Source organism: Strix uralensis, chromosome 2, assembly GCF_047716275.1.
Source record: "Strix uralensis isolate ZFMK-TIS-50842 chromosome 2, bStrUra1, whole genome shotgun sequence".
Taxonomy (NCBI): domain Eukaryota; kingdom Metazoa; phylum Chordata; class Aves; order Strigiformes; family Strigidae; genus Strix; species Strix uralensis.
The window spans coordinates 124,008,886-124,032,994 of NC_133973.1; the positions used below are offsets into that span (position 1 = coordinate 124,008,886).

Below are 24,109 nucleotides of genomic sequence, written 5' to 3' on the forward strand. Positions count from 1 at the left end.
CAAAAGAATGTCAGGATATCAGCTGAATTGAATTTTTTCCTCTGCTGGAAGCTAATTTCATTAAAAAAATTCTATTTTAATACAGTAATGACAGGCTTTTCCTAACTGAGTCCTTCAGAATTAAACAATAAACTAAAAGCTAACCTAAACCAAAAAGTCACAGCCACCTTCTATTTGTCCTTTTTGGCTGTGTTGGCTGCATCTGTTCAGCTGGTATTTCAGCAGATCTAGTATAAAACTGCTTCTCTGTCAGAGGTAATTTACTCTGCTTAAAGGGCTCTTTTTTTCACTGCCCCAACTTCTTCATTCAGTTTTCTGTTGGAAACTCCACATCAATCCAAGCAAAATTTACTTAAGTTCTTTAAAATCAGGAACAGTAACTTAAAAGAAAAATAAGTTCAAAAGAAATGAAACAATCTGTCCTCATGCTTGATTTACTTAGGAAACGTTGGTAGTACAATAATTTAAGCAGTTCATACTGTCTGCTAATTATTTGGAATTTTATAGATGGGGAGTTTCACTCTTAAACAGGCCAAATAAATTATTATATTTAAATAGGGACACAAGATTATTTGAAATTTAGCATAAAATGAAGGAGTCCTTTAAGGGTTCAAGGGTACTTTTTTTTGAATCCTCTGTTATTTTCAGTACATTTATACACAGAATTAATTTTGTCATGTTAGAAAACATAGTATTAATCCTTTTTTTTCTCTTCCCTGCAGGGCAGCACAACTATTTATGTGCTGGAAGAAATGACTGCATAGTTGATAAAATTCGTAGGAAGAACTGTCCAGCATGTCGCTTGAGGAAGTGCTGCCAAGCTGGTATGGTCCTGGGAGGTGAGCTGCTTTTCAAATCTGATTCAGAAAAATAGGCAGTCAAGAACACTACCTTCAGTTTGTTGAGTTTAAACAACATTAATTCGATACTGTAAAGAAAAGAGCCACGTTAAAATGTTATTTTTGGAAGAATTACCTGATGTTTTAGAATTCCTTATAATTTTAATGAGTCTGGAAATCCTGAAATAAAAATACCTTTCTGTAGGAATCGGCCTCTCCTACTATGTACCCTTATACTCATTTTCTTGCAAGGGCAGGACTTGTGTCTTTGGTGTATATTTATTAATAATTATGGATCAGAACATTGATTTAGGTGAAAAATAAAGAAGCAAATTAAGATTGACACATTACTATCCCTTTCTCTTTTCTGTCCTGCTCTCCATCATTGTTTTGTGTACATGTCAACAAAATTGTATCTTTCTGTTCCACTGAAGAGGGCCAGGCAGTGGTTGCATCAACACTACAGACTTTGCATACTGGGAATGCTGGGAATTCCCATCTTTGTATTAGTTCTTGTTGTAACAGATTTGCCTTTTTTATATAACAGTAATCAAAATTGAGCATTACGCCTTTGAAAACCTACAGGGAGAAAATGGTGTAGGATCTGGTAGTCACATGGCAAGTTTTGCTGTGCTAACATTCAGAAATTATGCGTATTTTTCCTGTTTTTTTCATATTTTTCACAAGAACTTTAGCTATACAAAGCTTGAAAATGCATGGCTAAGACTATAAGAAAATGGCTATATAAAGATGATAAAAAGACTATGTTCTCAAAGGGAATTAAAAAATATGAAGGACAAAAACCTGATTTCTTTCTAATATAATTTATTTTAGTGCATCAAACATATCTCTCTGCATTTTATGTATTGTTTTTTATCCCTGAAGGTAGAACTGGCATTATATACTGTGCGTAATTTAATTATCTTGCTAATCTGTGTTCATTCATAAATTAAAACGTGTATTTAGTTTTCAGACTGATATTTTGATTGCACAGCTGTATGCTTTCAGCTCCTGTAATATCGTATGGAGTATTCTGCACACATGGCCATTGTGTTATTCTTACATTTTATGCTTTTATCGGTGATGTGAATCAGTAGTTCCCAGTCAGTGAGCAGCTGTTGCTAGTTCTTGGTACTTCATCTCTGGGGGATATGGTGTAGGGGAGAACTTTGTAGAGTAGGGCTGATGGTTGGACTTGATGATCCCAAGGGTCTTTTCCAACCTGAAGGATTCTGTGATTCTGTGGTTCTGTAAGCGACAGTGCGGCAGCTCCAGGGAACAGCCAGCAGGATGAGAGGAGGAAGAGGTGATGCTGCAGTGTGGACTGTGTTCTGTGGTGTATCCCTGAACCTCCCTAGACCTTCAGTGCTGCCTCTCCTTTGAGTTGCCTTCTCCAAACTGCATCCCTCTCACCCCACAGCACTGGAGATAGAGTAAGGAGAGCCATCAGTCTAATTGGTGTTACTGCCTCTCCTTCCTTCCTGCACCTTGCTCAGTCAGTGCTGCCTCTCAGTAATAAAAATGGAACTGACAAGCATGTTGGTGGCACTGAACTAGGGGAAGAGGGTCAAAAGGAAAAGAACATGTCCTTTGGATCCTTCTCAGAGAGAAGTGGTGTTTTAGAGCTGGGATAGCAGTGCAGTAGAGAAACAGTATTACTACAAAGGCAAAACCTGAAGCATTGTTTGCCCAGGTTTGGAAGAGGAGAGGCAGGGATCCAGAGTGGTAAGAATGGAGACTCGGAAAAAGAGGAGTTAGGAGATATAATGCCTGTCTTTTAAGGTTTGGGACAACTTGTAAGGTTGTCTTCTAAGTTTTGAGCAACCTGATATATAAAAGATGTCCCTGCCTGTGGCAGGGGGGTTGGACTAGATGATCTTTAAAGGTCCCTTCCAACCTAAACCGTTCTATGATTCTAACTGGTGTAAATTAATACAGGTAAAAATTCATTCCTGGCTGTGAGTTTTGTACAGCCAAGAGTTTGACGATGATCTAACCTGAATTTTCATGTATGATAGCCTGGATAACAGCAATAACTAAACCCCAAGTGTTTTAACATCACAGGCAGCACTGTTTCAACAAGCAGAAGAGTGTGTGATGACTCACTAGCATCATCTAGTCCTTTTGCTTCAACATTGTTCTGCATAGTAACTCTACATAGGAAAAATAGCCAGAAGGCTTGACTTCTATATTTGCATGTGTTTATGGATGCTAGTTTTCCCAGTGTTTTTTAATATATACATTTTGCTTTGGGTATAGGTACCTAAAATGGAAAAAGTTGGATGCTTTACTAACAATATTGATGAGACGGTATGTCCTCATTAGTGTGTCCTCATAGGAGGATGTTACGTACTCATACTTGAAACCAAAGCCTGAGGATAAAAGTGCTCTGACTTTTAGTTCTTTACTATCATGTATGAGTAGATTAAAAACTTCCTCTTTCTCTTTGGATCACCTTTTTTCTCAGCCCTTACTAAGCAAGTGTGAGTAGTTTCTTTGTATTTAGTGCTACGTTGTTCTATCTAGCCAGTTTGTTGTGTTGCTTAGCCTTTTTCTAAACATACCTAATCGAAGCTGTCATTTTTTGAGGGGACTGTTCTGGTTTAGTTCCTCCAGTTCTTAGAGGGGCATGCCATCTCATATCCCCATCTACCCCATCTTCTGGAAAGAAGTGATCTGGCAGCAAATAGGAAGTAGAAGAGAACGGTGGGGCAATGGAAAAAAGGAAAAAAGGACTGTGGCATCTCTAGTTTTTTTCTCAGCTGCATCAGGTTGAGCGTAGTATATCAGGTGCTCTTAGTGATATCAACAGTTCTGGGGGGATTAGGAAGCTAATTATTCTATGCAGGTTGAAATGGAGTGCTTAATACTGAAAGGAGAAGAAAAAACAAATGTAGGCCAGAAAAATGAGGAAAACTGGAGTGAGATTCTATTAGTTGTAAATGAGGATTTAAAATTCAAAGCAGAAAAAAATCTCAAGATAGACTGTTTAACCATAATGCTTTCTACTATTACTGTCATCTTTCTTACTTTTGCTCTTCTGCCATTTCTTACATTTCCTTTATTATATCACATGACCAATATTTCCTACCTGCAACTTCCCGTGCTGATCAACACAGTATGATTCATATATGGGGTACTACCCAGTTTAGGTAACATTTCCCAGGACATAAGTGTCCATAAACAAATTTCCAATTCATGGAACAAATTACATACTTAGATATATCTTTGAGTATTTTAAACAAATCAGAATTGTCAATACTTTAAATCTTTTCTTGTGTTTACAGCCTAATACACTTTAAGATTTTTTGTGCATTTTCTGATTTCTGCCATTCAAAACTTATGTAGATACACTTTTGTTCTTTTACTCCTGCTTCTTAGTTTCTTAATGCTAGCCTTCCGTTCCTAAACGCAGACCTCCAATATTGCTTAATCAAGGTGAGAAACTCTTAAGATTTTACAGGATATTAACTATAAGATTCTAAAGATTCTTATGACATTAATTAAATTAAACTTACTGCTGGGAGAAGTACACTTGTGTTCTACTGAATGTTACTGAGAGGCAACCATATAGATAGAAAATAATATTGTATTACATTGACAACAGTTCCATTTTTCAACCCTAATTTCAAAGCTGTAAAATGAACCTGAATTGTTCTAAAATAAATTGTAATCATTTGTAAGTAAATTATAGAATAGCAACAAATAGGTTTAGCAACCTATTTCTCTATATGGACTGTTTCTTCTTTCTTAATATATAGAAGGAAACTATCAATGAAAGCATATATTTCATAATTCTTTAATTGTCACTCTCTATGGGAGCCTTAGTTGTCTTTGAGTTTTATGATCTGGACACGTTAATCTACCCCCTTTCTTATCTTCTACCTAATAGGATAGCAGGGAGCTGTGTCAGGTCCTGGAATAAACAAATACGCAGCTTTTTTATTTCCTGTCCGTGAATCTGTAATATTTCCAGGCTGACTATCACAGATTCCTTGTTCATCTGTGTTGCTAAATTATCGCTTTCTTCATTGTTTCAGTCAGCTTTCAGTCTGCATTGCAGTGATTACATGCAGACAAATTTGAATTAATTTCCCAGGTAATATTTTCTGAGGTATCATCAAAGGGTTTATTAAAATCAAGATGTATTACTTCTGCTTTGCTGCTTTGTTCTTTTATTTTGTATACACCCTCCTAAGGTGTGTAACCCTAACAGCTTGTTCTCCTACACAAAACGCAAGAGCATAGTGACCTTAAAGTCAGAGCCATAGTGTTCTGTCAGGAATAAATTATTGACATTTTTCACCCGATTACAGGGTATGGAGAAGGCTGGTGAATGTTAGACTTTTACTAGAAACTCAGCCATTTTAATATGAACTGTCTACCATCAGTAATGTCTGATTGGCAGTGTTGTTCTCTATACCCAGTTAATATTAAAATACAGAATTATCTATTATGGAGAAAATCATAGTATATTTGATGATGAGATTAATTATTTTTTTTTTTTAATTTCTTTGTTTTCTAGGTACATGTAGTACACAAACACTATACACGTGCTATTTGTAGTAATCGAGGGTAAGGGAACTGTGAGTACTAAGAAACTGCTTGAGTGGTTGGCTACCTTAAAACTAATGAAAACGTTACAAAGAAAAGGTGTGCTGTGTAAATATGCACAGACAGGTTTTAGTATTAAGATGAATAGTTGCCAGAGTGCATTAGCATTCTTTGCACATTATAGGACTAAGTGGAGACATCTGTTTATCTTACAGCAGGAATGTATCTGGATATTTTTGTAAACAGCAATTGAAAAACTAAGCTATTGTCACATGTCTGTTGTTTTGCTTATGTCCTTAAGAGTTTGCATTCATTTGACATGGTCTCCTGACAAGTTGCTTTTACTGATGGCTATTAAGCAACATAATTAGAAATAAGCACATAAGCAATTCTGCAAACCAGTGTGACATTAATCCTGATACATTTAATCACTTGGAAACATGGGTACTTATTAACTACTAACATTTCCATGTGATAAGCACTCTGGTTTCTTTCTTTACTTGTTCTCTGGACTGTAAAAGTATCTGAAGTCATTATTTCAGAAAATACCTGAAATCGTGATTTATGAACTCTCAGATGCATTGTTCCTTCTGTTTTCCTTCATGCCTAAACAATAGTTAGTGGGAAATTCCCAGCGTGTTTAGGACTATGTATAGCTTTGTTATGATAGAAATTGGCCCTAGGTCTCTAGTCATAAAATAGTGTCTATTCTTTTGGGGTTTTTTTTGGTTCAGCTGTAACATAAGGTGTAAGTTTGTGTTTGGTTCCTTACTAACGAGCCACTAATCAGAAATGTTTGTATTCTTACCACAGGTGATAAAATGAGCATAAGATTGTTGGGGCACTTGATACTCCACTAATTAAACTCAGAAGTTAGTGGGAGTATGACCCCTGACTTCAATGGATGATGAGTGTTACTGAAGAGCCAATCATTTATATTTACACTATCAATAAAGTGTGTTTCCTGAAATTTTGTTTAGTATAGTCCCTTTGGATTTTAAATACTGTTTTCATTTAAATTGAAGTTTTGCACTTTTCTGTACAACTTACTTTTTTGTGTGTGTACTGCATAAACATGCATATTTATGATGGGATAACACAAAATTATTATTTTTAAAAAGCAGATTTTGTCTTTTTAGATAGTGTTCATCTGCTCATGCCTGTCTGGTTCAAAAAACAAGAGGATTCATTCTGCCTCCCATTATGCCAGTGTACATCAAGATTAATTAATTTAAATAATTTGTTCTGTATAGAATATTTAGAAATTACATAAGAAATCTTTCCATATTTGATGTATTAATCTTGCTTAAAGTTATACTACTCGTGTACTAATGCATGTTTATAAAAGGTCAGTTTAATTCTCTGAAGTGTACATCCTAGGTCTTCCAAAATGGAGACAGTGGATTTTCATAAAATTTGCTATTTTCTATGATATGAGAGCACCTGAAGAAAATGGAATAGACATGTTCCTAAGTAAAGCCATTTTTGTTGAACCTTTCTGTTTTAGTGTGTAGTTTGGAAGACTGGGGCTTTGCAAGAAGGAAAGTACTAGATGAGTCTGACTATGCTAGCATCTCTTGATTCCTTCCATAAATAGCTGAGAATGGATTCAGAGCATGTGCCGAAGTTTAGGTGTGCTTCCCTACTCTCGTGTCCTAAGGGTCACTTATTACATTCACTTATTACATACATTACTACACTTATTACATGGGTCACTGTTTACGTTCTGACAGCACAGTGCTACTTTTAACTGAAGTAAAAAGAAAGCAGTAAGAGATGGAGAAGTCTTCGTCTCCTTCCTTTAGGATGTAATAAGTTCCCTTGTCTAATCTTTCATTTGTAAATAAAAGTACTGTTTTTCAAAAGGCAGTTTGATACGCATGTTATAAACTCAATTTTAATTCAACCAAATAGATGCATACTGTTATGCTTCTGTTACCTTTCACGTCCTATACTTTTAGAGTGGTTTTTGCATATTGCCATTTTATAATGCAGTTTCTCAGTGGTTCAGCAGTTTGATTGGCATGGATTTTCTTTTCATCCAGTGATATTTGGTGCATCTTTTTTTCTACTATTGTTAAAGCATGCAACACCTCAACAAATAAAAATATCCATGTGATTTCTGGGTGGTTTTTGGAGCAAAACCTTCTTCTTCCTTATTACTTTCCTTATGGTTGGAACTTGTAAACTTTTTATTTTTCTTTGTTAGCAGAATGATTTACCCTTTTTTTTACCATCACCCTGCATCTCTCTTGCTGTCCCACCATCATCTAAATCACACCATAAGTATCAGTATCTTTATTGCATTTTTAATTCCTTTTTTCACTAAGCCAGACTTGTTTCATAGAACTAATGATCTAACATGGTTTTCATCACCTTTTAGAATCTAATTAAAGCAAATGTGTCCCATGCAGCCACTTCTACATGGATTTGTCTTTTTTTTGAAACTTGTAATATGGTTGTATGTTACTGAGGGTCTTTGAACCCCTGAAGGTTTGATTTTCTGTGTCTCTATGGTGCACTGCCAGACTGTTTCCATGAAAGAAATTTGAAGAGTTGCTACCTAGAGCTCTGTATATTTCCATAGCCATACCAGATGTAGTATCTGTGCTTATTTTGGAAAGGCAGTTCAGCTGTTTATTTTTTTTTTAGTTAGTGTTATTCAAACCACTGCAGTATGGAAATAAGAACTGCAAATACTGAGAAAGAGAAATTAGAAAGTGAAGAGTTTTGTAAGTGTTGACATGTGGTTTTACAGTATTTGTTGGCATTTCACTCATCCCCTGAATTTTGTTTTCGTTCTGGTAAACAGGAGAAAAATGTTACATTACAGATTGACAAAACAGAGTTTAGCCATGAGACTGAAACGCCTTTATGGAACTGGAGGAAAGGAATTTCTGTGTGTAGTAATTAATTACTGCATTTTTGTTTCTGAATATTAGAGAGAAAAAAAAAACAGTATCCGTAATTAACATTGAATAGAAACTGAATTGTACAGCCAGCTGGCTCAGCTGTTGGCATAGGATAGAACAGTGGGAACTGAACCAGGAAACACTTTATGAGGTTACTGTAACCTAGAATTCATGGCAATAATTTTAATGGGTGGGTGCCGTTCATCTCTTAGTGAAGGGAGAAGGATGTGGAGGGAGAAACTCTTAAGAATTTTCCATTATTATTTCTTAATTATATAAATAATCAAAAAATAGAAGACTTATTCTGAAGACAGTTCTAGTTTCCTTGTATATCTTAAGAGTATAATCCAGCACTACTGGAAAATACTAATATTTCCTTCTAATTCTTTTTAACAGCTCAATAATTTTCTTTTTCAGGTCGAAAATTTAAAAAGTGTAACAAAATTAAGGTTGTGAGAACATTAGATGTCGCACTCCAGCAGCCAGCAACCCTTCAAGATGAAGGCCAATCTCTAACCCAAAGGCTGTCCTTTTCTCCGAATCAAGAAATACAGTTTGTTCCCCCAATGATAAGTGTTTTACGAGGCATTGAGCCAGAAGTTGTCTATGCTGGTTATGACAATACAAAACCTGAAACACCAAGTTCCTTGCTGACCAGTCTAAATCATCTTTGTGAGAGGCAACTTCTTTGTGTAGTCAAATGGTCTAAATTGTTACCAGGTAATAGCACTTCTTATATGTAGTGAATTCTAGTTTAGCAAAAATGTCATAGGATGAGCAGTCAAAAGAGAGTATTATTGTCTGCCTGTTACTTAATTCTTAACAAATTCTAGAATGACTAAGCTTCCACTTCATCAGATAATATATCTGATCAAATACATTTTAATAGGTGGCATTTTTGCAAGAATGCATCTAAATATTTAGACTCACTCCAAAAAACAACAGAAGCCCAGAGAATTCTGTATGTGATCATTATAGCAGCCTTTCCACCCTAACACCTTCAACTGTATTATTCATTCTATTGGTATAAAAAAATCTTTCTATTTCTGCATATTCTTTATTCTTGTCTTTTTAAAATGAATTTTTGAAAGGAACAGAGAAAAATTGGAATAAATAGTACCAGTTAGGACTAAGCATCTTACAAGTAGACTAGTAATGAGATTATGAAGATCCAAAACTAGATTCCAAAAAAATCTGTTATGTATGTACGTGTTCTGTATGGTCATAGGGGCCTGATCGTGGGATATATAAAAATCAATATATTGAGCAGAAAGCCTGGAAAATATGGTTTCATGTGAGCTCAATTTGACACTTCACTGCTGCAGGAAAGGGTAGTCCCTCTCACTGCTCTTCCCTATCGCAGCTTGCGCTTGTCAGACCTCTTGGTTGAACTGATTCATCTCATTAACTGAGAAGAAAACGAACCATCTTTTTTTACACACTGTAGTTTTCTGATGACTTCATGAGCTGAAGCAGTTCACTGAGGGGTAGCATGAATGCCAGAGCTTGCTTCAAGGAAGCAACAGGACTGGGTAATGAAGAACAGGACCCCTGGTTTCAGTGGCAGGAAGCTGTTAGATTGACTCAGATAATTCATAGCAATCCTTAAAGTTATCAAGGAGTGAAATTTATCAAAGACAAACACACAACTGAATATGCTTCTTTTTAGTTCAAGGCAAGAAAGATATTCTTATGTGGATATTGTATTACCACTGTATCTCTTGTTAAGAGCACTGAAGTCCAGGCTATCTATATTAAATAAGAATTGATTTCAGTGATCATGTTACAAACTGTCATACTTTTACCAAAAGAAAATGAGATACATTCCTATTCCCTGAAATAGTCACTTTTGACTGCTAAAGTTAATTTTGATCATTTCAAAATATTGGCTCAGAACAAAAAGACAAGAGGTTAACTATATCAAAGTGAGGTAGCCAGTTATTATACAAACTTCACAAACTTTTGAGAGCTACATCCCCAAAAGCACTTGTCTTTCTAGGTGTTTTACGCTTTATAGCTCAAAGTTGTAATCTCAGAACATGTACTCAGCTGTTGTCTAAATGAGAATTGTAAAGCATTTTAACTTTTAATTTCATTTCCAGGATTTCGGAATTTACATATCGATGATCAGATAACCCTCATCCAGTATTCCTGGATGAGTCTAATGGTTTTTGCAATGGGATGGAGATCATACAAACATGTCAGTGGTCAGATGTTATATTTTGCACCAGATCTGATTCTAAATGAGTAAGTAGACTCTGCTGTTGTGTAATATGAATGACATTTTGAATTTACTTCTGTCAGTGAGAATGTGACTTCATTGAGGCCAAATTTTCATTCATTACTTGTTCCATTTCAAAATTAACAGCGGAAGAAAGTCCTCTGGTCATACTAAAGTTCAGTAACTTTGGGAAGGGTTTTGTGGGAATCCCAAATATTCTGTTGACATGGCCAAACAAAAGGAGTTCAAATAATATTTTAATTATCTAAGAGAAAAGTAAAAAAAAAAAAGAAAAATGATGCTGTCAGAAGATTTACCTGAATTCATCTGAATAAGATGTGAGTTAATGTTTAATAAATGGAACTATGTGGGATTTTCTTCGGTCATTGTTTGGGTGGTTTTTGCAAATAGTTTGTATATAGTCTAAATACTCAGTTTTGACACTTTCTGATAAAACTTAGCTGTCTAAAGTACATTTCTTGTTAGAAAATTGTAATAATTTAGCAGAAGGAATTTTAATATCAAAGATAAAATATGTGAGACTGCTCTTTTCTGACCTGGGGGGGGGGATTGTTGGCTTAGATTTTCCTTCACTGTGCTGATTAATTCAGACAATCTTCATTTCAGTCTTTGTCAGTTTTTCAGCTCAGCAAATTAATATTGTCAAAGCTGTGATTTTAGATACTTTGGTTATAATACATGGGAGGTTTCCAGGAACTGTAAAACATAATTTACTCTCTCTATTTTTCCTTAGTACATTTTTCTTAGTTATTTTTTCTTATAATCCTAAAAGAACTACTGCGAAGTGAGATGAAAGTTAAAACAAGTTTTCTTGTAAGACATACCCTTTTAAGAATTAAGAGGTGGATTTGCAGAAGATCTAGGCACCTGAATTTAACATCTACAGACATGCAAGTTCTCACCAGTGAAGTTCTTTATAAAAAATACTCAGTGGAGCAGGCCCTGTAGCTCCTGACCTTTTCTCTTCTAGATGACTGTAAATCACTTTGAGATTATGGAGTAATGAATTCTTTCCTCTCCCATGTGTATTAATTATGCTGTACAAATTGAAATACTTTGAAGGCATGAGACTGAGAGAACTTCTGACTGTATTGTGTCCCAGCATAGTCTGTGATATATCTCATGATTACATTCAGAAGAAACAGAGTGAGATGGCTTTAAGGCAGTAATGGCATGTCTTGGGGTATTACCCTGCGTGTGGACCACTGCTGCCACCTTGTGAAGATTTTAAGTACTTTCTTCCAGAATAGGGTTGAGATTTATGAACCCTGATTATAATCAGAGTCAGAGACAGCTTCTTATTTGCAGCTCAAGACCATCTACATTGAGAAGGAGGTGGATTGAGAACATACCCTTCTCTTGGTTGTAAAACATCTCATCAGGGTCATAACAAAGAGTTAGACATGAAAAGTAACTGGCACACTAAATCATAGCTGCAACTATTTATTGGGAAATGTTAGCTTTTAGATCAGTAAAATGTAAGCAACTTCCTTGTCTGCGATGATGTCTAAGACTGTACTTTCATGATCACTTTAAGCAATGGTAACTGCTGCACACTGCCAGAAAAGTTAATTCCACGTGCCTCCCTGCCTGGGTCGTGCATCCCCATGGTTTCACTTAAACTGAATCAAACACTATTTGGCTGCACTGTCAAACAGATAAGGAAATTATATGCTTGAGAAATGCCCCAGAAAAAGTCATTAATTACCAGATGGAGGTGATCCCTAATCTGACTCACCACGTGGGAGTGCAGGCACTAATGCCAGAACAGCAGAAGTGCACACCTAGAGGTAGAAGGAGATAATGGAAGTTCTTTCCACAGGGGCAACACACACTTGAGTTGTTTCAAAATGACCATGAAACCACAATCCAAAGATTGTTTCACAGCTAATCTGTCATTTAGCAAGCTGTGTTGTAGTGTTTCTTGGGAATGACATGTTTGGTAGCATCAATTTCAGACTGAGAAAGTCAGGAGTGTTAGTGTGACAGAGATTTCATGAATTAATATTAAAACCCCACCAGGATTTACTGTTACTTACACTTTGCAGTTTCTGAAAACATAACTAAGAACAGCATTTAAGCATACTCTGAAAGCTGCTATCACTCTTCATGGATAATAATTAGGAATAGAGACTACCAGAAAGGAATAGGAAGGGAGATTTAAAGTAGGTACAGAAGTAATGAGTCCGTTCAGATCTAAGATTAAATTTCTGTGTATAAGTCATTTAAGAGCTGATGTGAGATAATCAGATGTTGAACAAAGCTGCAATAATTTTCATTTAAGATAACAGTAACACTTTAAATAACAAGAAAAACCTCAATGCATTGAGAAAAGCCTTTTATTCGTGGAAAATATATTCTGTTTTCATTGTTGAGGGTACCCTATCTGCAGTCAGGTTGGAATGCTGATCTGAACTTTGTGGGGAGCAGTGGGGCAAGATTTAATCTTGTTGTCATTGTTGTACCTAATTTATGTGGATTGGGATGCAACCTTGTAAAATTAGCCAAAGTTACTGGATCTTCAGGTTAATATACAATGAATTCAGTCTAGATGACAAACCTTGTAAGGCTATTGTTGGAGTCATTTCAGTTGAAAACTGCCTTGCCAATAAATATATGAAATAAAATATACACAGTATACCAAAATCTCAAAAGTAAGATCGAAGTGCTGCAAAAAAGGAAGCAGTTTTATGTATTTCCTTGAGTGATTTGTCCTATTTACTTATGCAGGAGTTTAGATAAGGTTGTATTAATGTCTAAATTGCTTTAAAAACTTTTTGTATATATTTATGTGTAACATTTGTGACTGTTTCTTTCATGGCATAAAATGTTACAAAGTAATAATATCATTGCTGTTATCAGTACAATGTTAGACTTGCAACAAAGTATTTTGATGCAGACATTTTTGCTAAACCTAAGAACAAGTTTTCTAGAAACTTTCAGGTTTATCTTCAATTTTATGCTTTGAAGTCTTTTCAGAGAATGTAAAAATCTATCAATCTCTAAATGAAAAAGAAGTACTTCACATTAATCATTAGGGTGTTTTTACTTAATAAAGAGATCTTCATTTTTGATGATAGCATTCAGCTTTGATAGTCTCCCAAGGTTTTTTCTCTAGGCAGCAGTAACAGATTAAATATCCAAAAGCACACTCATTACAATTAAAAAACTAGTGTACATACAAGAAAGTCAGAAAACTGTTTATGTGTATAACCTCTTTCTTTAGTTTCTGTAATGTGGTAATTAAACTGCTAACAAGGCAGTTCCTTCAAACAGTTAGTACTGTTTGAGCCATTCCTTTTATTTATTTTCATGGTTTTTTTAATTTCTTTTACCTTTTCTGGGTGTAAGACAGAGGATGAAAGAATCATCGTTTTATTCCCTGTGTCTATCCATGTGGCAACTCCCACAGGAATTTGTCAGACTTCAAGTTAGCCAAGAAGAGTTCCTATGTATGAAAGCACTGTTACTTCTCAACACAAGTAGGTTCTTTTATTTCTTTGTAACATATCACTAGTAAAAGAGTTTTGAACCATGTTGTTTAACTTGACAATTGCTAAACTATCTGGCTTAACAAATGGAAACTTCTTTAGGAGGAATGTTAATATTCCAAGGCCTAAAAATATTTTTTCTGGTGATTATAAGGAACAAATAATTTGTGATTCATTGTTGTTTTTATTCTGTATAAAGACACTGGAGAAATTTTGTATCCCTTTTGATATATAGCTATACTGTATTACACATTTTCAAATCAAGTGTGAAGTATTTCTGTCTGGAAACTCTTCAGCTTAAATGACAGATTGAAAAAACCTTACAAGCATTAGAAATACATTAAAAAGTATTTATTAAATTGTCAGGACTGAGGGCTTTATCTTGGCCAAGTACTTAAAGCATACTCAAAAGAATCAGGGAGGTGGAAATAGCAAACAATGCTAACATTTATTCAACTTTTTATAGCTATAAATAGGTCAAGTTTAGCACAGATATAAACAAATGGAAATATCTTTCTTTGGTTTGCTTCTTTGGAACAAAACCCATGGTCACTTTTAATCATACACATCTTTTAAAGAATCCAGCATATAGCTGCATTCTACTTTAAATGGAAAATGTGGTAGTTGATAAAGTTATCTTCCAAAATCTTTTCTAAAATACTAAAATGTACCTCTACTGAGGCCATAATTGTTAGTTATGAATCCCCAAATAGAATGCTTTAAAATAGTACAGGTGCTATTGGAAATGAGAATAAACACCTCTGAGAAATACAATTGGAAGAATGTTGATGTTTGGTTCCCTACACACTTACGGAGTCAGAGGAGAGACGTGCAAATCCTGCATAGCCTGCTTGTTGGTTGTACAAAGTTTCAGTAAGAGATAAGGAACTAAAATTTATTCCCTCTTAAGCTGTACTTGGCTGGTATTTGCGTAAACTCATGCTTAAAAAAACCTTGGTCTCAGCAGACCATAAGCAGTGAAGATTAAATTTAACTCTTATGAACATAAAAATTACTAAAATAATAGCAAAATACTATGCACTCTGCTAAAGCAATAAAAATAACATGGACAAAAATCCCTCTCTGATACAACTCCAGTTGCTTTGTTGGAATCAGAATGTTTTCCTATTTTAAATGTTTTCCACTTTGCTTTCATCACAAAAGAACTCCTTTGTCTATCATCTGAACCTTAGAGGGAAGTTTTAAATTTCAGTGAAATTTAGACATATTTGTGATATTCCAGCTATCCATTTTTGTCCCCAAAAGTTCAAATCAAATTCCAAAAAACATCACAGTGGTCCAGTCCTTCTCATTGAGTGCATCGATTTAACAGTATTTATCAAGCTACTATTCTTTATCAAGTGCATTGTGCTCAGAAACTCATATTTAAGATGATATGTTTATATATATATATATATTAAAAAAAAAGTATTTCTACCTGTGTTGATGATTTTTGCTTTTTATTCTGTCCTGCACTTATTGTCTTGTAGGAAAAAACAATTTGTCAGATCTTTGGGAAAAGGAGCACACCTAACCATTGTTGCTGAGACATTTAGTAAATGTTTGGTACTGTATAAATATAATTCCACAAAACTATTTTCAAAAAAACCATATAACCTCATTGTTGCTATAAAGTGTTTTTTATGACTACTTTTATTTTAGTCATGGTATTCATCTTAATCCTCTTCAAATGTGAAAGTACGACCATTTCAAACTTTCATATACTAACAGTCAATCAAGTCTGAAATTTAGTCTCTCATTCTGTCTTCTGCTTGATTTATTGTTTAGATGAACTGGGTTTTATTTTTTAAATAATTTTGAAGAAACAGTAATTTGTAACACAACTAAATGTCAGTCTTGATACATTTCTACTTCTGAATGGAAACCCCCATTATTTTTGATCTTACAGTTTTTCCATTGAGTTTGCTGTGCCTTAGACCATTTTCTTTATACTGTAATTCTGACAGTTTTAAAGCTGTCTTGAAAGTAGAATTAGTCTTTGCAAAATGGAGCCCAACATTTTTATTTTCTGCAATTGTTTCAATTTTACAGATCCTTACTTACTATACATAATATGCTATGTTGTAGTAGTGCCCCAAAATTTTAAAATAGGGCTCCATCTTGCAGAGGCCACATACATCTAGGAAGCAATACTATCAATAGTTCAGAAAGATGTTGATTTAAGAAAGTAGAGCTGTGCCAAAAAAAGAGAAAAATAAACATATAGCAAGTTCAGTTCTAGCTCTAACACTTTCCAGACTTTTCATTTAGAGGAACTGCAAAATCTTGTTGCGTAAGATTTTGGCTGAGTTCTTGCCACTGGATAATAGCATCCTCATTCTTTAGATGTGTTCAGGGGGAAGGAACATTTGAGCTACCTGTGTTTAAATAAGTTGCATTTATGTATGTAAGACATTGTAAGAGATCTTTTAACTTAATTCACAAGGAAATGTAAGGACTTAATTTCTGGTTTAGAGATGTAAGTCAAGGATAGCATCCACCTAACCCTAAATTCCTAAATCAGAATGTCACTTTATATGAAAAAGATTTCAGAGATGTCTATAAATATGCTGTTAAGACATACCCAGAACTGTCCAGGCTTTGAAAATTAAGCTATTCTTTTTCCATGACATAACTTTTCCTCACTGTGAGTATTCCTGCCTGTATTAGTCCTAAGCACATTGCATTCTCCACCTACCAGAACTTGTCCCTTCCGTTCAGACCCTTGTGTAGATGTGACAGGCACACTTTTAGATGCCTCCTTTGTCTGTCTGGGCTTGAGAGGCCATACTGAGTCGAAAACTAAAAGCCCACATCATCCAGCATTTCATTCCAGCACCTGCCAGAAGAAAGCTAACATAGCATCCCTAAAATCTGGGTAGATACGGTGTTATAAACATACTTTCTGTGGAAGCAGTCACAATTTCTATTATCTATTTCTATTTTAGTTTTAATTCTGTTTTAGTCAGGAGACAGACCTTGACTTCCATAGCCCGGCTCAGTGCTTAGACACTTGTCTTTAAAGTAAACTTGCTATTTTCTTTATGTGTGTCTCCCTCCTTCCCCCAGACATTCAGTTGTCTGAGGAGACACTGAGCAAGAGACCACCTTGGGAAACATCATTTCCTCTCTTGGGCAGTTTCCCACAAAATAGGAGACTTCTGCTTAACTCTGATAGAATAGATATTGGAACTTACGCCTTGTCAGATCTTTCTGGGCTTGAGGTGAGGGAATTTTAACATCTTTACCTGAAGTGTCTCCTTTCCTCTTACATTTTTCTGAGGAACCAGACATGACTTAGGCAACTGATTTCAGAACAGGGTTTATGATTTCTGAATGGAGAGCAGTGTTGCGCTCAGTGCAGGGTTTACTACCTAGTTCTCTTTCAGGGAATGGGTTTAGGTCTGACCCGTGTGCAGCCATCTCCTTTTTGGGTGGCTTCTCTTTTAAGAATTCTGTTCCTAGGTATCTAACAATACAGTGCATTGTACACATTTATTTATGTTTTAATTCCAGAAAGTGACAAATCACCTGAAAGTTAGGTGTTACTGTATTGAATAAGTCAATGTCATTATGAACCAATCTTCAATATTTTTTAAAAAGTCATTCAAATGAAATTCATTGTGGCCTGATATTAGTCATGGTCTGATACCAGATTGAAGATGTACTAGATATGTAGATAACCAGCAGGCAGTTTATTTAACTATAACAGCTAGTCCACATGATACAGTTTTAGAGTCTGTGAAGAGGAAGAAGCATCGCTACAGCATAACTCATTTCTTTCTAAGGATACTTCTAAAACAGTGAACGTGCCTTGTGCCCAAGACTTGACCAATTTTTTGCACTAAAACTACAGGAAGCTAGTAACTAGCCCAGATGTTGATGCCTGTACTGTAAAATGCGTAAAGTTTGGTGAGGTAAATCCTTCCCCTTGTTCTTGTTGTCAGGGTACGACATGGTAAATGTGACGTTGCAGTGTGAAATGTCATTGACAAGAGAGAAAGGAAGGGGGAAGAAATTTAACTGCTCTTTCAAAAACAGTATGTTCAAAACAAGACCATGTTTCAATGTATGATTATTATAATGAAGCAAGGATTTAGATTTGATTCCTAGATGAGAATATTTTTTTGAATTTCCTTTCTTCAAGTTTTTCATTTCTTAGTTGCCTTTGACAACGTAAGTGTATTATACTCTGCCATGTCACGGAAAGCAGAGTCTAGAGCTTATGCCTGTTTCCTTACAATGCTACCAACACTCATCATCAGTGATCAAAAACGGTCTTATCACTAGTGGTCACTAACAGGTTCATTTCTCAATGTTCTTTCCATGTCCTCATTTTAGTCCTCATGGCTGGCCGTTAGGAGAAGAGTGAGTTCAACCATTTGCTCCTCCTTGCTAATTTCTCTAAAAAGCTGTTCATATTTCAGACTCTGATACTGCATCTATTCTGTTAATTGAAAGAGGTACAAACAGGAGGCCTGGGCCCTGCATGCTTTACTGTCTACACTACAACTTGTTAGTTCATTCCTTGTCTCCATTTTGAAGCACTCCAGCTAGATCTCTAACATAAATCTGCTGTGAAGAGCAGCAATGTAAACATGAGCCTCTTTCCTCAAGGACAGGAGTGGTTCTTTTGGCCATCTTCTTTTCAGCAGATGTGTGTAGCTGAAGCTTAAGGCTATTTCCAGACATCAGCGATTAGCAGAATTGACTGATTGTTGCTGGTATATCCTTTGGGCTAATTGTATCACTGTTTCTGGAGTAACGGTGGAACAGGAAGAAGTAACTGGTTATAATAATGAGTTGCACTGCATGGCGTGAAATACTAGAGATTGTTCCTGTACTTTAAAATTTTCTCAATGCCTTCAGAATAAATTGCATCACAAGTGTTACTTTCTTTTTAGTTCCTTTGGAAGGTCTAAGAAGCCAAAGCCAATTTGATGAGATGAGAACAAGTTACATTAGAGAACTGGTGAAGGCAATTGGTTTACGCCAGAAAGGTGTTGTGGCCAACTCGCAACGGTTCTATCAACTTACAAAACTGATGGATTCCATGCATGATGTAAGTTTACTTGTTAATGTGTTTTGCTTTTTATGTAAGAAGGAACTAGAAGGACCTAGTATTCTTAAAAGTAATGTTATGGAAAGTAGCCAGTCAGTGTTTCTAAACAACAAAAGAAAAAACCCTTACATTTTTCCTTTAGCATGTATATTTGTGTGTATAGATAGCTATATATTCAGCATCAATATATAGTATGTATATGGTATACAAGATTTAAGTATTTGAGAAACGTGCATTTGAATGCTATCATTTTGTTTCATTGTTTCTATAACATAACTAGTACAGTTATGGTTTTTGGTAGGGGCGGTGTGTATGTGTGTGTGCGTGTGTGTGCTTGCTCATGAAAATATTTAAATAATGCAAAGAATAGACAATTCAAGTTGCAAAGTCAGGCCACTAAGAATTAGAGAAAGACAACCAAGATTGGTTTTGCAGCCTTAATTCAAGTACTTTTATGTGTATATTCTATGACATTTTTTCAGTATCTGTCTATATTTGGGAATTGAGTAATTGAGAACTCTAGTGGTGATATCATAGAGATTCGTAAGTGTCTTAAAAGATGCAGCTGAATCCTTTCCACATGTCTGAGAATCCAGCTTGTATCCTATTGTCTTAATATCTGTTAAAACTGAAGAATGACATTTTGTATAAATTTTTGCCCACATGAATATTGTTTTGTAAGGTCTTGTGTATCTCTGCAATAAGCTAAAAGCAGAGGCCATACCTGACAGTTTTAGTAAGTGTTGAGAGAGTGGCACTAAGGTGGTTTAGGAAGAGCGTTTCTGAGTTCAGTGATGGTTGTGACAAGATCTCAGGGAGTTCAGGGAAGGATGGGGTCTTTGCATGTTTGTATTCTTCTGCACCTAGCAAATGTGCATTTTATTTTAATTGCTTGGATATAAACTCTTATTAATCTAAAACCTCTCATTGCCACTGATTCCACTGATGGGAATGTCCCTCCCCCTCCCTCTGATGGGAGAAAAAAAAAACTTTTAAGAACTCATTTATGGGAGTTAAGAGGGGTAACAATATTGATAATTATGAGGTTTACCAGGTGGTCTGGAGTCTTTTGATCCTGTGCACAAACCTCCCCATCAACTTCTGCCATCCACAGAAATTTAGCCATTTAGCTATTACATTGTTTCAGATACCAGCAAAAGGAGAATGAGACAAGTATGAAAAGCATCCTTACAGGTAAAGGTAGACAATAGAAAATTCTGAAGAGAGGGTATGGAGCTTAACTTGGGACCGTCAGTGCTAAACCTTTCCCTGGAGTTCAGTCAGTTACTTTTTACTTGCAAAAACAAGTCCTGGCCAGTTTACTACTCACGGCAGCCCTGTGCTCAAGAAACCTGTTTGGATCTGGATAAAAGGTCCTCCTGCCTTACCTGTAGTAATAATTTGCAATCTGAGTGTCACAGGATCCAGAGAAAACTCTCTTGAGTACTGACTGGGCTGTACAGTCAATCTTTTAATTTCAAATACTTAAACAAAATAAAATAGCCTTAGTGGAACAGAGTGAGTGAGACTTGCTGCAAAATATCCTGCAGAGTGATGGTTAGGGTAGTATTTGGTCCATAGAGTTCTTAGTTCAAGTCCCTGTTTCAGCTCAGGCTGATAAAGTGATGGGAGATACAAGGAAAAGACAATCACACTGGAGAGTCTGCGCATTGTTAAAGCCTAGGGTAGCAGAAGTAGTATGATATTTGACAGCATAAAGGTCACAAGGCTTAAAGGAAAGCCTCTATAAAATGTTTCAGAGAAGGTAGAAAAGGTGAAATAGTCACATATATTGAGCAGTTGCTTTCAAGGGATGAGTGCCTGTGGAGCTTAATGTTTGTGGCATACCCAGACATGATCATCATCAGACCAATGGAAAAGCTCACAAGGAAATAGTAAATGCTGTCCGCAGAGCAGTGTTTCAATAACATACAGTGAACAAGGCATGGAGATGTGTGGAAAGTGGGGATGGAATGATGAAAGGAAAGGTTGAATAGTTGTTCATGGTGCATGTCATGAGTGAGGATATCACTTCATAATATTCGTGAGACACTGTTTTTATGTGACATACCATTTAGTTATATTTGTGACTCTTTGGCATGGGAGGATATTTTGAGGGAATGACAAGTACCCACATTATTGATTCAAGGAGTGACAGAGGAAGGTATATAACGATGTCAGCTGATGAATGTATGAGATAAGTGATTGACAGCATGTTTATCTGGCTGCATTACTGTTAGCTTGATTTATCATGTTTGTATTTTATTAAATCCAGCTAGTGAAACAGCTCCATCTCTTCTGTCTGAACACATTTCTACAGTCCCGTGCACTGAGTGTTGAATTCCCCGAGATGATGTCAGAGGTCATTGCTGCTCAGCTACCCAAGATTCTGGCAGGGATGGTGAAACCTCTTCTCTTTCACAAAAAGTGAAATGGCTTTTCTCTTATCATAGAGATGATTTCTGGGTCATTTTTTGTTTGTTTATTTTGGTCACGATTTTGCAATGTCAGGACTTAATTATATTTGTCATACTTACCCTGCCTACTGCTTTATACTTGTAACATACACAAGCCATTTAAGCTTGATGTACATATTGTGAGTTCCTGATTCCTTAACTGCAAAAATCACAACAGTCGTAAGAAATGTTTTGTAAACTTGGCTAGGTTGCTTTTTAGATATGCATAAGAATGACAATGAATAGAGTTTTCAGATTTCTAAGAACAGTTATCTTACACATTTTTCTTACGTATTACATGCTCTCAAATTTCTGATACGACATGATGTAAACTTTTTACTTTAGTACATTGTGTGCATGGGTACATGTGGGCATGTGCGTAATACAAGATTTTGGAGGAATTAAAATAAACATTGCCCACGTTTTCTCACAGATATGTCACGTTTTATTAACTAACCTGCCTCACAGAACTATCCTTTCAAAGGAAGTCAGCTGTCCAGAATTGAGTAGACATCACTACAATACCTTCATGAGTAACTGAAGTGCTAGGCACAAAGCATACATTCATATTCTTGTCTGTGCTCATACTGCATTGAAACTGAGTTCAGCATACTGTTTTCTGCACCGTTCAGTGCAGCTCTCCTTCAAAAATGGGAAAGCTTCAGTGTATATTACACCAAATTTCAGTGTATATTACACCAGAAGTAATGTGTGTTCAAATCCACTCAGCTTTAGTTTTTGTTATTTTCCTTAGAAGCTCAGCACTTATTAAAGCTAAATCACTTAACTTTCTTAAAGTCATCAACTTTAAAATTCTGTATTTCAGAAGCTTTAAATAGAGATGTTTTCACTGACTAGAACTCTTAATAATCTTAATGTTTTGAATTCCAATGCTGAATACTCAAACAGCTATTAACATCAAATTATAGCAACATTAAATGTAAAAAGAAGTGGAAAATATGACTGCAAACATTTTGATACAGGCTCATTTCAGTACTATTTAGTGGAGCTACATATTTTATATTTTAAAGGCATGACATTATATTTGGGATAACTGTAAAAAAGGAATTGAACTAAATTAGCTTTATACATCCAAGAAGACTGAAAAATTATAATGTGGTGGTGTTTGTTCCTTTGATATGCATATGAAGTAACTCATGCATTTAAGGGAGTAAATTACTGGTATATTAAAACAACAAAGAAACAGATAAAGCCCAAGAAGAACATATTAAAATAAAACAAATTTTGCCAGTCACTAAAAATGATACTTAGATTCTCTAACAGTGTAGGAAATGGTGAGTCTTACTTGCTGGCCATATGCTTTTGCTCTTCCCCATTATGTGTTGGATGCATCCATCCTGTGATAGCATACTGCTGATGGTGTGTGCTTGGTCTGTATAGACATATATGTGTCATGTGAACAAAGGCCCATTGGACATAAATTCAGTATCCCTGATTAAATCAGGGTGCCCCTCATTAAAAGTATAAATGATGTTACTCGTTCATAAAAATTACGTCCTGATTCTTGAAAAAAAATGTGGACAACTGACAACTAAAGGTAGATCTAAAGGAATCCTTACTATTTATCATTTCCTAAAGCTAATCAAGAGAAGCTACAATACAACTGGGGATAAAAACATTTTTGAGATTCTCACATAGTATTACAAAACCCACTAGAATTGATGCAAAGTTGGGGCCCTGGATAAAATGGTAAAAGCAGACTTTTATGTTATTTGACTAGGTTCGTCATTTCTAACTGCCTAGAGACAAGCAATTTATTTCATATTCAATACAGTCTGACTTTTAACTGTGATCCTTAAAGCAATTATGTTTTAATAAATAACACAGAATTCTTTATTTCTACATATTGAAGTTTTGTTTTCTTTATTTTTCTTTGTATTTGCATTCAGTAAATCTGGAGCTTGGTAAAAAAGTTAATTTTGACCATTCCACTTTCATTTAACAACAATATTTTCATGCATTCTTTGGGAATTTAATCATTGCCACAAGATTTACCATCGAATAAACAGACTGTCTATGTTACTATTTAAACTGTTAACAGAAACTTCCCACACTAAAAATTATTCCTCAGCACCCCAATTCTGAAATTAGAAAATGGAGCAGGCAGTATGTTTGCCTTAGGAGTGCCTCGGATCAGCCTACATCTGCCTTTTACTCAATCCCTGAAATTTGTTCCAAGTGGCTGCCATGTCATCGTGTCCCATAAATACGGCAGATTAGTCTGAAATGCTCTATATTTGCCTCAAAGGCATAATCAAAAAGGAAGAAAATATGTCTTTTGGGAATTGATAACAAAGGTTATAAACATTTTCAAATTGTTTTTCTTAAAGATCTCTAACTTACAGGAAAAAAAATTCCCAGAACTTCATGGTCATGATAAATGCACTACACAAGACAGAACAAGCTTGGCTAAATGTGGCTGCTACATGAATTTGAAAGTCCTGTGTTCACTGTCTGAAGTTCAGAAAAAATTGTCTTAGTTTGAGAACTTCCAGCTTTGAGCCCAGTTTATAAAATTGCCTTTAGACTCCA

The 24,109-nt window shown here is 35.5% G+C and overlaps 1 protein-coding gene across 2 annotated transcripts in view; it reads left to right on the top strand.

Annotated features, from left to right (window-relative positions):
• Window positions 1–23,419, top strand: part of PGR (progesterone receptor) — a 37,133-nt gene extending 13,714 nt beyond the window's left edge. The window contains exons 3-8 of one of the 2 annotated variants that reach the window (XM_074860207.1): window positions 723–839; window positions 8,723–9,025; window positions 10,408–10,552; window positions 13,899–14,029; window positions 18,943–19,100; window positions 21,376–23,419. In XM_074860207.1, coding sequence (XP_074716308.1) covers window positions 723–839; window positions 8,723–9,025; window positions 10,408–10,552; window positions 13,899–14,029; window positions 18,943–19,100; window positions 21,376–21,531 — 1,010 coding nt within the window. In that variant the 3' untranslated portion in view covers window positions 21,532–23,419. Of the gene's footprint in view, window positions 1–722; window positions 840–8,722; window positions 9,026–10,407; window positions 10,553–13,898; window positions 14,030–15,528; window positions 15,605–18,942; window positions 19,101–21,375 lie in introns of those variants that run through there. The other variant, XM_074860208.1, reaches the window with a different exon arrangement.
• Window positions 23,420–24,109: the final 690 nt, after the last annotated feature.